The sequence below is a fragment of the Capra hircus genome, chromosome 14, assembly GCF_001704415.2.
Source record: "Capra hircus breed San Clemente chromosome 14, ASM170441v1, whole genome shotgun sequence".
In the NCBI taxonomy this organism is placed as follows: Eukaryota; Metazoa; Chordata; class Mammalia; order Artiodactyla; family Bovidae; genus Capra; species Capra hircus.
In genome coordinates, this window is record NC_030821.1 from 47,261,516 (window position 1) to 47,275,546 (window position 14,031).

A 14,031-nucleotide genomic window follows, 5' to 3' on the forward strand; every position below is an offset into this window, starting at 1 on the left:
TAATTTATGTGTGTACCTAGGTTGACCTTGAGAGTCTCAAAGTTCAGGGTGCCTCAGTGTTGATTGTCATCTTCTTCCTACTCACCCCATATCCTTGAATACTTGAGTCTTGAACATGGCAATATCTGCTTTTAAGGAAGTAATATACTTTTTTCCTTTTATCTGAGTCCTCCCTAGCAGCAAACAGAATACAGTTGACCCTTGAACATTAGTGTGAACTGTGTAGGTCCATTGATACAGGGATACTTTTCACTAGTAAATACCACATACAGGACTATGATCTGAGATTGGTTGATGCTGTGAGTGGGGAGAAAGCATGGATACAGAGGGCTGACTATCCATTATAGGCAGATTAATCTCAAGTTGTTCAAGGGTCAACTGTATAAAAATTGATCACTAGGTCTCATGTTTACTAAATTCAAATAATCTTAAAAAGCATTTCCCCCAAAGCTCTGTACTTCTGTGTCATTTTAATGTAGATTCAGGGTCCAGAGATGTGGCTGTCCTGGCCTGAATGCAGTGTCATATGCACGTCGCAAGAGCTTCCTCTTGGCAAGGAGCTCAGTTACTTACTTCTTTTTGGGGGGAGTAGTCTTTCCCATTGATTAGACTTAAGACTGAGCAAGGAGGGCCTCCATCATCCCAAAGCACAGAGAAGGGAACTGGAGGAGCCCTGGACCCTACTTTCCTTTCAACTTCGCTGGTATATATATTCCCAGGAGTATAAATTTAGATCAGAACTTCCCAGCAACCTTAGATTATTTGTTGTGAACAGTATGAATCTAAATCTTCAATCTCCTAAATCTTCAAGGCGCCAATCAAGCTTTTAGGCTGTGGAGCAGGACTCCATCAAAATAAAAAACTTCTTGAAGAAAACATAATTTGAAATATCAACATAATTGGAGGTGTTCTCACACTTGGAAGAATGTCTGCAAATATGAAAAAAGGTGTTAAAACTTTATATAACTCATTAAATGAATATTTTAAAATTGATGAAGAATTTGGACAGTTCATGGAGGGAAATTACTTTTCAACCACATACATATAAGCATCTCCAATATTTCCCAATTAAAGCACTATTTTCTACACCTAATAAAATGGTAAGGACATCTTTAAAACAGCAACAGCCAGTGCTTATAGGGCTGTGGTCAAACTGGCCAATTTAAATGGACAAAATCCTTTTAAAAACTGTTTGGCACTATAAGTGAGGAGGCAGGTAACATGTCGTGGGAGGCATGAGAAATAAAACTGGGTAAGGAGTTTGGACTAGATTCTGTAGATAGTAAACCCTGCTGGCTCTGAGAGTTAGAGTTGCTTGAAGTATTTTAGACCCATTATTCTGAGGGTGAGTGAGAGGGAGAAACAAAAACTAAGTTGAGGGTGTGTGTGTGCGTGCGTGCGTGGTGTGTGTGTGTGTGTGTGTGTGTGTGTGTGTGTGTATAGGGAGAAACAAAATCATCTGGGGTGTGCATGTTAGTTGCTCCGTCATGTCCAGCTCTTTGTGACCCCATGGACTGTAGCCTGCCAGGCTCCTCTGTCCATGGGATTCTCCAGGCAAGAATACTGGAGTGGGTAGCCATGCCCTTCTCCAAGAGTATCTTCCTGACCCAGGGATTGAACACAGGTGTCTTGCATTGCAGGCAGATTCTTTACCATCTGAGCCAATTTGGTAAATATTGTACATTTGTAGACAATCAGACTTTATGTAATCCAGGTTGTGTCCTCAACTTGACAAACCAGGAGACTGAAGACTAAAAAATACAGAAATCCCTTCCCCAAGGTTCAGGTGGGAGTTAGGAGCTCAGATGGACTAGCTGGACTCTTCTGAGTTCCAGTTTTCTGTTTTCCTTTTTACTCTTAAAGGGTTTATGGAACTCTTTGGTAGTATTTACAAACGTAGAATTTTAATAATCTTGTGTAGATTTTAATATTTTATGATTGAATATGTAAACATTAACTTTTAAATAAGCTTTGAAAAGAATTCTAGCTCTTTCCCACTTGTAAATATTTTGACTTGCCAATAGAAATAATTAGATAATCTTCATAGATTTAATAGAGTAAAAACTAGAGAAACACTCATTCTTTTGATCATTGATTTTTTTTTTACTATCTACTTTATGCTCTGTACTCTTATTGTGCTTTCAGAATATAAAACAAATACCTCCAGGGCTGCTCTCTAAGAGCAGGAGTGATGGACATTTGCTTAAACAAGTTTTTCTATAATGAACATTTATTGTTCTGTTGCTAAGTCATGTCCGACTCTGCGACCCCATGGACTATAGCGCACCAGGCTTCCCTGTCCTTCACCATCTCCTGCAATTTGCTCCAACTCATGTTCTTTGAGTCAGTGATGCCATCCAGTGATTTCATCCTCTGTCAACCCCCTTCTCCTCCTGCCCTCAGTCTTGCCTAGCATCAGGGTTTTTTTCCAGTGAGTCAACTCTTCACATCAGGTGGCCAAAGTATTGGAGCTTCAGCTTCCGCACCAGTCCTTCTAATGAATATTCCGGGTTGATTTCCTTTAGGATTGACTGATTTGATCTCCTTTCAGCCCAAGGGACTCCTAGAATCTCCTCCAGTACCACAGTTCATAAGCACATAATGAGCATAAGTGATTACAAAAATTATATAACCCTATAATAGAGATAAAAGTAAATTCAAAGTAGGAACCAAGATTTAGATGGAAAATCACAAAAAAGATACTTGAGCTTGATCTTCAGAGCTTACTAGGAATTTCTCAGACTGATGAGGGGAGTAAGTATGGAGAAAAGGCATTCTAAGAAAAGGAAACTGCAGAATCATGAAAAGCATGGCACTTGTGGACAGCTGAGCTAATTAGATGTGTCTGAGGTCAGATCGGTTAGAGATAAGGTGTCAGAAAGTGGCTCAGCAGGACTTTCTCCTGCTAGTGTCATGTATGGTTCTAAATACCTTTACACAGTAGTTTTACTTTATGCCATTGATTTCCATTTTACAGGTGGTGAAACTGAGTCCAAGAAAAGGAAAATAACTTGAACAAAGCCTAATAAGTAGTGGGGTCATGATTTGAAATGTGGCAGTTGAGTCCACAGGTCAGAGTCTTAGAATCTAGACTGTTCTTCCTGTCCCCTTCCCCCTGGAGGGTTTGGAGCATTGAATGGTTTTCAAGCTTGCTGTGATAGTGGTGCAGAAGATAGGTAAAAGGCTGAAGGTAGGAAGCTTGGAAATAGCCATTTGCAAGAATTAAGACAAAGGATAACGAAGGCCTAATCTTGGAGCAAAAGTATGTAGGAGAGAAAAGCCACAGAGCTTAGTCTTGATTTGATGGAGCTACCAAAGAAATTCTGGCTTGGAAAACTGGATAGATGTACCCCTCATCAGACTGAAGAACAGAGATGGAGGATTCAGTTTAGAACAACTTTAGTTGTGGTATTCATGGAATATTCAGATCAAGAGGTCTGGCAAGCAGTGGGATAGTCAGATCAAAGAGATGAGGTAAAGCTTTAGCCCATCATCAGCCTGGGTTATCATTGAAATCCTTCTAACAGATGCTGCAAACTACTTAGAGCCTATAGTGAGATAAGAGGGCTAAGGAGAGAAACTCTAGTGCACTGCTTCTCAGAATATAGTCTACCCAGCGGCTGGCTGTGCACCAGTTGTTTATCACTGGTCCATGGTAAGAGATGGGATTTGCTTCAGTATGTAATTGTAAATAAGCTTGCTGTTTACTTGAGCTGACTTTAAAAAATCTTAGCAAGACATTGCATTACCTTGCATTGCTTAACATGCTGATTTTGCAAACTCCTTTTTCTTTCTTTTTTTTTTTTTTGTTGCAGACCACATTTAGTATCACTGACATCAAGAACATTTAAACTTTATGTAGAGGGAAATGGTAGCCAAAGAGACAGAAGGTACAGTGTGAGTGGTAGGGTGAAGAGCAGAAGAATGGGAAGTCCAGTTATTCTAATGGGTTCATGGTTTAAATGAGCAGGTGGCCAGCACAGCCACAGAGAGGTCAGATACGATTGAAGACTAAGTTATTGGATTTGGCCATTTTAGGGTCATCGGTAATATTTTAGGAGCTTTGCCCCCTGCTTGCTCTTTTACTTTCTACTCTTTCATCTTTATCCACCAAAGTGAAGTAGAAGTGAAGTCGCTCAGTCGTGTCCGACTCTTTGCGACCCCATGGATTGTAGCCTACCAGGCTCCTCCCTCCATGGGATTCTCCAGGCAAGAGTACTGGAGTGGGTTGCCATTTCCTTCTCCAGGGGATCTTCCTGACCCAGGGATCGAACCCTGGTCTCCTACATTCCAGGCAGACACTTTAACCTCTGAGCCACCAGGGAAGTCCTTTACTTGTCAGACCTATACTTTCACCATGTATACCAAAGACCTCTTCGGCTCTAAAGTACTTTTGAATTCAGTCTTCCTTTTTCATTATATCTTGGGTGATCTGAAATTACTGATCCCTCTTTCCTTGCTATCATATTCTTTCATCTATAATGCACTGACCTTGGTATTCCTTTTCACACCCCACCCACCATTCTGTGCCCATTTCTTCTACACACACTGCATGTTCAGTTCAGTCACTCAGTCATGTCCGACTCTTTGCAACCCCATGAATCGCAGCACGCCAGGCCTCCCTGTCCATCACCAACTCCCGGAGTTCACTCAGACTCACGTCCGTCGAGTCAATGATGCCATTCAGCCATCTCATCCTCTGTTGTCCCCTTCTCCTCCTGCCCCCAATTCCTCCCAGCATCAGAGTCTTTTCCAATGAGTCAACTCTTCGCATGAGGTGGCCAAAGTACTGGAGTTTCAGCTTTAGCATCATTCCTTCCAAAGAAATCCCAGGGTTGATCTCCTTCAGAATGAACTGGTTGGATCTCCTTGCGGTCCAAGGGACTCTCAAGAGTCTTCTTCAACACCACAGTTCAAAAGCGTCAATTCTTTGGCGCTCTGCCCTCTTCACAGTCCAACTCTCACATCCATACATGACCACAGGAAAAGCCATAGCCTTGACTAGACAGACCTTAGTTGGCAAAGTAATGTCTCTGCTTTTGAATATACTATCTAGGTTGGTCATAACTTTTCTTCCAAGGAGTAAGCGTCTTTTAATTTCATGGCTGCAGTCACCATCTGCAGTGATTTTGGAGCCCCCCAAAATAAAGTCTGCCACTGTTTCCACTGTTTCCCCATCTCTTTCCCATGAAGTGATGGGACCGGATGCCATGATCTTCGTTTTGTGTTGAGCTTTAAGCCAACTTTTATGACATCTATTGGTTCCACTACATGTGTGCATGCTAAGTTTCTTCAATCATATCCAACTCTTTGAGACCATATTGACCATAATCCTCCAGGCTCCTCTGTTCATGGGATTCTCCAGGGAAGAATACTGGAGTGGATTGCCATGCCCTCCTCAAGGGGATCTTCCTGACCCGGGGATTCAACTAGCATCTCTTATATGTCTTACGTCTTCTGCATTGGCAGGAGGATTCTTTACCTCTGCACCACTACATGTGGTATCAATTTCCAAAGCTAAACTCAACCCACCTTTCTTTTCTGAGCTTCAGTGCTATCAGCCTATCAGACATCTTACTCAAATGCCACAGACTCTTCAATATATCCAAAGCTGGACCCAAATTGTCACCTGCATTTTTCTCTCCATCCCCCTTCCTAAGCCCCGTGCTTATACTGGAATCTGCCAAGCTGCCAACCACTAGTGTGAGCATCATCCTCACCGCCTTTTTTATCCCATTAGTAATTGATTTCACTACCAAATACCTCTTTGAGTCCGTAACTCTCCCTTATCCCTGCTACCTGCATCTGAGCCACCAGCATCCATCACCTTGATGACTGAGTTATCCCCTTGTGAGGATATCTCTTCCTTTCTCCGTCTTTTGTCTCCACCCTCACTACATTAGAGGTGGAGTCATCAATCTAAAAAAATCGAAGTTTGATGGCATCACCTCCTTGTTGAATTCTTTGCCTGCCACTCCAGTCTCATCCCTATGTTCCGTAGAGTCAGGTCACGTTGATTGTTTTTCAGTTCTTCAGTATGTTCTCTTTCTCTCTGTTTTAAATAATCTTATCTTTGACTGTGCTGGACCTTCATTGCTGTGCAGGCTTCTCTCTAGTTGTGGAGAGTGGGGACTGCTCTCTAGTTGCAGTGTGTGTGCCTCTCATTATGGTGGCTTCTCTTTTTGCAGAGCACAGGCTCTAGAGCTCACGGGCTCAGTAGTTTTAGCACATGAACTTAGTAGTCGTGGCTCCTGGGCTCTAGAGCACAGATTCAGCAGCCGTGGTGCATGGACTTAGTTGCCCCGCAGCACGTGGAATCTTACCAGGGATGGAACCCATGTCGCCTGCATTGGCAAGCAGAGTCTCAACCACTGGACCACTAGGGAAGTCCAGCATGCTCTCTCTTTTTGCACCTTCACACATGATCTGTGACTGGAGCTGTTATATACCCTCTTCATTGGCAAATTTGGCTTCCATCAGCAGAAAACTCCTGTAACCCTGCATATCTGGATTACATGGAGTTCCTCTGTGGTCACCCAGCAGTCTCCTTTTCGCATTTCATTACCTTTTCCTTATTGTTTGGTAATCTCTCATTTTTATTCATGAATCAGTGCTCTCCTCTGAATGTTAAGCTCCAAGAAAGCAGGAACCATACCTGGTTGGTACATCATTATACTTCAGGCTCCTAGTATAGTCCTTGAAGAATGTGAACATTCAGTCAATGTTGGTTAAATGAAATGAATGCTCTTCTGAATGTTTTCACATCCGTTATCTCAGTGGGGGTAAAGTGGAACAATTTAGAGAGGATTTTAATGAAACATAAGATGGTGGATTAGAAGATTAAATTATTTGTTGAATTGTTTTGCCCTAGTAGGAGGAAGGAGAACTGAGAGACAGAAAAGCTGGTTAGGAGAGTAGAGGCATTTCATACTACCTTGTAAAACAAAGAGGAAGAATTTTTTAAAAATAGCTTGCATTATTCAAATTTCATATTCCTTCTAATAAATTGAAGCCTATAAGGAGGGGTATGTGTGTGTGTGTGTTAATATTTTAAAATGTCAGATTGTCCATCTCTTAGGGTTTATTTTCTTCACCTGGAAAAACTACATAACATGATGTAAAAATGTTTTTGTAAACTTTGATCTTTCAGTTTGTTTTCTTTGGAGAGAGGTTTACAGAAGTAAGTACTTGATTTCATTCTAGCTTTTCTATTTTCAAATTGAGACAAAATGTATTTTTAAAGATTTAACTGAGTTAAAAAAAAAAAAAAGATAAAGAAGTAAACACCAAGAAGTAAAGGAATAGGCAGTCAATTGAAGGAAATCTGAGCTCAGAAAACCTAGGTAAGATAAATTACTTTTAGGACAAAATGATCTCTTTCTGGAAGTCAAGGTATAAAACATGTGGTAAGACACATTACTTGGTGTCCTCAGCTTCTTCACAGAGATGAACTTCCAGAGCTAGAGAGCTCATCACCATTCAAGATAGACTTTACAACAATTGCTTGACATCCAGGGCAAATTAGATGTCAGCTATTCCAGAGACAAAGAAAATATGCCATTTTGAAACTATTAAAAGGGATTGGTGCATGTTCTGTGTAAGGTAGTGACTATTCAGATTCTGTCTGGAGATGTAGATTGAACAATATTTAAAGAAAAAAGAGATCAAGATGTTTTCTTTAAAACACAACTTTATATCTAATGAACTCCATAAAAAATAAATCTGTGCATAGTTCCTGATTCTCTATAAAACATGGAAGAGAGAAGCTTGGTTTGGAACATCTTGAGAATTTGCCACAAACATTGACCTCTGCAGGAAAATAATCTAATACAGATTTTAGAGAATGTTCATCTTTGACCAGGCAGCACTGTTTTCTAACAGTTCTACCAGATGAGTTAGCTCAGAAATGCATCTTGATTAACATAAATTGAGCATTGAGTGGCATTGTTTTGGATTTTCTGGCTGTAATTAGTAGCTTTTTAAGTCCTCATGGTGATTTCTGGGTGCAAGAACCACATGACTAGTTTATATGAAGAAGTTTGCCATCTGGTTTGCTGTGCCAGAGGACATGGAGAAGCTACATCTAAAAGTTATAGGAACCAATTAGGTTTTAAGGTGAAATAAGAGACATCGAGCTGTCTCTTGTGATTTAGAAATGAAATTTAATCTGTCAAAGTCCATTCCTATCTACCCTGACTCTTAAGGCTTTGCAGAAGCACTTCAACTTGGAAGTTATACTGAGACCACGCAGTTTGACTCATGGAAGGTCCGGTTAGAGTCAGTGGTACAGTTGTTCAGTTGTTCAATTGATAGAGTAACTGGTACAGTAACTTAGTACCAGTTAACAATGGCTACCAGGTCTCTAGCTGTTCTCTACAGTTTTCTGTTTGGTGAGATGTAGTGTCATTGTCTCTATGAAAATAATATTTCTCGTATTAGACTGAAAGATTTCAACCCATATCTAGTAGAGTGATCTGGCAAAGAGGTCTGGGGGGAGTCAGCACATCTGGAGTTATGTGGGTAGAGATGTCTGATGGGTGAACTAGATGGACTGTGAAAAGAACGGACCTAGGGGTAAGAGTAGATATCTTTTTTCTGGAAGCAGGGTAAGAGTCTCCTCCCAGCTCCACAACCACTGTCCAGCTCTTCCTCTGAGCATGTTGGGGGGTGTTTTTAATTTTGTGGCTTCTGTACGATTGTTTCCATGGTTTCTCTGAGCTTCCCGGATGAGTGACTTTAATGTGCTGCCTGGTTTGGGATATTTGGTTCAAAGAGACTAAGACACAGAAAGAGCCTGTGATAAATACCATGCAGAGTGTGGCGTTGCTTGCACATCAGCTCTCATCTTGCCCACCCCTTGTTCTCACATAAAATGAGGGAGAAAATGGAGAATTTAAATTTTCAAAGAAAAATCCATCTGATTCTGTTTTCCCTGGCCCAGGGGTCTGTCTTTCATTTCTTTCCATGAACCAGAAGCCTTTATGTCATTGGAAGAGCCCCTATAAGGCAGTTGTGTGGACCTCTCTGTATGGCCAGGGGCTATATATGGGATGAGAGAGCAGGTGGACCTGGAGACAGGGGTGCATTGTTTCATCACAGAGAACCACAAAGGAAGTCTCTCCAGCTCCATACAACCTGTTGTCTCCCACCTTCCATTAAATTTTAAATATTTCTAATCACACATTTTTTCTAAGCTAGGCTAGCATCAAGTTCCTCTTAAATTATTTACCAATGCCAGTAAAAGATAATGGAGAATTTGAGTAGAATGAAACGTGCTTTACTCTTCCGACTTCCCTGTGAATTAGAACAGGGTTAACCTTGACACCATGGTGATACAACAAGAGATGAGAATCCTTCCTGTATTTCCGCAGAGTACGGTACAATCCATAGCCCGTCAACACCTATTAAAGATTCAGATTCTGATCGATTGCGTCGAGGTTCAGATGGGAAGTCACGTGGACGGGGCCGAAGAAACAATAACCCTTCTCCTCCTCCGGATTCTGATCTTGAGGTATGTCATTGCCAAAGCCTAAGTAAATAGCAAGTGATTTAGAAGCTAAATGTGGATTCTGTATACCTGCTATGAGTAAGGTGCCCAAATGCCTTTGTTACTGCTTTCCGTTCCATATCGACATAAATAAGCCAGTTTTTTTTTCTTTTTTCCATATTAAAGATAAAGCAGCTTTCACTTCATGTGGTAAAGCATTTATTTTTCCTCTTTAGTGAAACATCATAAATTATATCATTCTGCTTTGACAAAGTTCTGTTGTACTGCTCTGTGTCTTTGCCGTTAAATTAAGTGTTGTACTAAATATGCTTCATAAAACTCACTTGGAAATTAAAGGCACACTGTGTGTACTGTGGGGAAGAAAACCCAGAATGTTCTAAACACAAGTGGTTATTACCTTTTGAGACATGCTTTGTTGGAGTTCAAAGCAGGAGATATTAAATAAAACTTTACAGGATGATAGATTTCAAAACATTGAATCCACTGATTTTAACTTGCTTTTCATTGCCCAAGTGAAACTGATGGTAGAAAACATGATTGTTTTGGCTGAAAAGATGACAGATTTCCAGCAGAACTTGAGTGTATGAATATATGCTGGTGTGAGTGGGGCTGGGAAGAAAAAAGCGGAATATGGAAGCCTTTGGTGATATCTCAAAGATCTTTTTGAAATGAGTTCCTTCAATAATTCAATTCTAAAAACCCCAAGAGTATGCCAAGAGCATGCAGGTTATGTCTACTTAAGTTATTAACTCTGAAATGTCAATAAAATCAGGCAGGAACAATATACCATCCATTTGATAACATCCCAATTGGTAATACAAGGTGAATAGATGATGTAAAGTTTTAGTTTTTATATACAATTTTTAGATACTTGGCTTATTAAGAATAAGCCGTAAGATTAGTTATTTTAACACTTCTTAATGAACAGTGATCAGAGGCAAAGAAAAGATCAACTGAATGATTTTTTCATTGATTGCCCCTCTGTCTTAGAAGTTATAAACAAACTCGTTTATTTTCCATGTCTTTAGAACTAAGACTGAGAAGTGACTACAGAAGTCGAAAGAACATGTAGTCTTATTTCTTTCCTGTATTTTTCACAGTGTTGCTGGCTGTTTATTCCCTTATATCTTATCTGAGGTTTTTATCTGAGAAAAGCTGGGACATACACTTTGGAACATTTTTGGTTCAGTTCAGTTCAGTTGCTCAGTCATGTCCAACTCTTTGCGACCCCATGAATCGCAGCACGCCAGGCCTCCCTGTCCATCACCAACTCCAGGAGTTCACCCAAACTCATGTCCATCAATGTTTAAAAAATAGTAAATTCAGACTTTTCATTTGTCTCCCATTTCAAGACTACCTTTCCTTGTTGAAGTTATGAATAGCAGGTTTCTCAGCCAAGGGCAAGACACACTGATATGGTGCTTCCTTTGTAGAGGGTGTTCATCTGGGACTTGGACGAGACAATCATCGTTTTCCATTCCTTGCTCACTGGGTCCTATGCCAACAGATATGGGAGGGTGAGTACCAAGAGGCATGATTTGTTCATTTCTTTAAATCTGCCTACAATTGAATTTTTTATCCAAATGGGAATGTGGCTTAAAGTAACTTGATTTATTGAAATAAATATATATATAAGACAAAGCCATACATTAACAGAAGGAGTTCTTTTTAGGCTCTTAAGAATATAAACATCTCAGAAAGATAAACTTTATGCAATTAAATACATTCTTATTTTAGACCCCAATGAATAAAGGTGATCAGATGCTATTCTAGGGTGAAATAGTGGAATATATAGATGATACAGAAAGATCTTCTGTGTTGTGTTTTCTTATTTGCCACATATTTTTATTCTCTTTATTCCCAGCATATTCAGGGGAGCAGATAGTTCACTTTATATTGTCTTCCATGATTAACAGTGTTAGTATTTTATTTTCAAAACACTTATTATGAATGTCTTCATTAGTCCCTTCGCTGTACAGCTAAATTTATGTGAATAGTTTGTAAAAATTTGGCCTCTGAATGACAAAGGACAAATATATCCAATTCTTAGTTGTTACAACACTTATCTTGGTGGTAATAATTTTACAGATCACCTTCCATAAGTATAATTTTAATTTCAGTCTTCTGTATTTGGGTTTCCCAAAACCTTGGAAATTCTTTTTGTTTCCTTGCTGGTTCCATAACTTTTTCTCATGCAAAAATCATGTTATTAAAAGTGTCTTAAGAGAAATTATCCTGTGAATATGATATTTTTCATTTTTTAATCGTTAAAGAAATCATATTACAAGTCTTAGATCCTTGGAGCTATTGGTTGGAAGTCTTAGGAACTGAATTCTTATGTGTTGGTAACTCCAGATGTTTCTCAGCATTAACTGTTAAAATTGATAACTCATAAAATGGTCATGCTCTCATTACAGACTTTGCAGGAATTCATCCTTTCAATAAATCATATTTCAATAAATACATATTTAGTGCTTGATATGTAGGCATCTGGAGGTGAAAGTGGAGAGATGCTCATTGAGCGTCACAGTGCAGCCTTCCTTTCCTTAACCCTAAATATATACCTAATACAAAAAAAAGGGGAGGGCTAAAAAAATGCACATTTGTAAGAGCTAGAATATTCCACTATTTGAATGTCTGTCAGAAATATCTGTAAAACACAATATCCCCCGATTTATTGTTAAACAGATTTTCTATGAGAAGAAGATAATGAACAAAACCACAGATTATTTAAAAAATGAGGCTATTTTTAGTTTTCTAAGGAACCTCCATAGTGTTCTCCATAGAGGTTGTATCAATTTACATTTCCAGCAGTAGAAGAGATTTTCCCTTCTCTCCACACCCTCTCCAGCATTTATAGTTTGTAGATATTTTTGATGATGACCATTCTGACCAGTGTGAGGTGATACCTCATTGTAATTTTGATGTGCATTTCTTTAATAATTAGTGATGTTGACCATCTTTTCATGTGCCTCTTGGCTATCTGTTTGCCTTCTTTGGAGAAATGTCTATTTAGATCTTCTCATTTTTTGACTGGATTGTTTGTTGTGTTAATATTTAGTTGCATGAGATGTTTGTATATTTTGGAGATTAATCCTTTTTCAGTTGCTTCATTTGCAAGTTTTTCCTCCCATTCTGAGGGCTGTCTTTTTATTTTGTTTATGGTTTACTTTGCTGTACAGAAGTCATAGAGTCAATCATTCAAAATAAGTCTTTACTTTGTGGCTAGCACATATTAAGGATTCCGTAAATATTAGTTGTGTTATTTATTATTTCTTTAATTGATATTATTACTATCCCTATTTCTACAAAAACTGCTCCTTTGAAAGCCTAAAATATCAAAGTATAGTAAGTAGGAAGAGTCTTGAAGATCATCTTAACTGAACCATTTTAATGTCCCTACAACTAACTCCTGGAGGAAGAGAGCTGGCCCCTGGAACTCACAGAAAAGTGTTGAAAAGGAAACACTTAGGAAATCAACATTTGAAAATCATCCGGAAAGTCTCAAGTCTTTAAAAGCTTTGTCACTAGAGGCCAGATTGATTAAGGAGAGTTGTCTTGATCTGTGTGCTCTGAGCCATTGAAAGGGGCCTGCTTAGAGGTGGTGAATATCCCCTGACCTCCTGGCCTTGTGCCATTCTCTGACCATAAATTACTGGTTTACGCATGGAATTCATACCTAACATGGAAACCGAGGGCAGCTTAGAATTTTTCACTTGGATTCTTGACATCTAAGCCAAATGTTATAAATATCATGAATTTTATTTTTACCAGTGTCAACTATTAGTATTTTAAGACTTCAACCCATAGTATTTTGTTTAGTTTTTTCATACTAGGGTATGTGATTAAAATTTTTATCTTCTATAATTTCCCAAAGCTAGAAGTATGTATTCTTTCAAATACAGATGATTTGGGATATTTAAATGTAAGGTTATCCTTTATGAGTTGATGGGTGTTGAAGAGAGAGTAACTTCAGAAAGTCGGGTTGGAGAACGTCTACCTGAGTGTGATTCCGTGAGCCTGAGGTCTGAATGACCTAAAGAGTCCAGTGGATAATGTGCCCATCAGGAGAAAGAGTTTTATAAGCAGAGGAAATAGCAAGCACAGAGGCAGGAAAGGGTTTGATGTTTGAGAGACAAAGAGGATAATGTTGCGGAGCTTAGTGAAAGAGACGCAGAGTCAAGAGAGATAGGTGCTGGGATGAGGGCAGCTATGAAGCACCTCCCAACAATAGTCAACAGAACTGATCTCATTTCACGCGCTGTAAGAAGTCACTGGAAGTCTTCAAGGAGAGATATGAGATCTGATATAGTGTTTTAGATTCCATTGGCTGTGTGTGCAGAGTTAGTGGTAGGGAGAGAGAGGATGAGAAACAGAGAGGAGGTTTCAGGATGATCAGATGCACTGGCAGTGCAGATGGAGAAATGAGTGGATTATGGATTCTATTGCAGGTAAAGAATTAGGATTTAACTGGACTCTGCTAGTGGGCTCTTGCCTGGATGATCCCATGGACAGAGGAGCCT

The 14,031-nt window shown here is 39.4% G+C and overlaps 1 protein-coding gene across 1 annotated transcript in view; it reads left to right on the top strand.

Moving 5' to 3' along the window:
• The window catches only part of EYA1 (EYA transcriptional coactivator and phosphatase 1), a 376,069-nt gene that overhangs the window by 278,767 nt on the left and 83,271 nt on the right, over positions 1–14,031 (top strand). The window contains exons 11-12 of the mRNA XM_018058424.1: positions 9,372–9,511; positions 10,942–11,025. Of these exons, the coding sequence (XP_017913913.1) occupies positions 9,372–9,511; positions 10,942–11,025 (224 nt within the window). The remainder of the gene's footprint in view (positions 1–9,371; positions 9,512–10,941; positions 11,026–14,031) is intronic.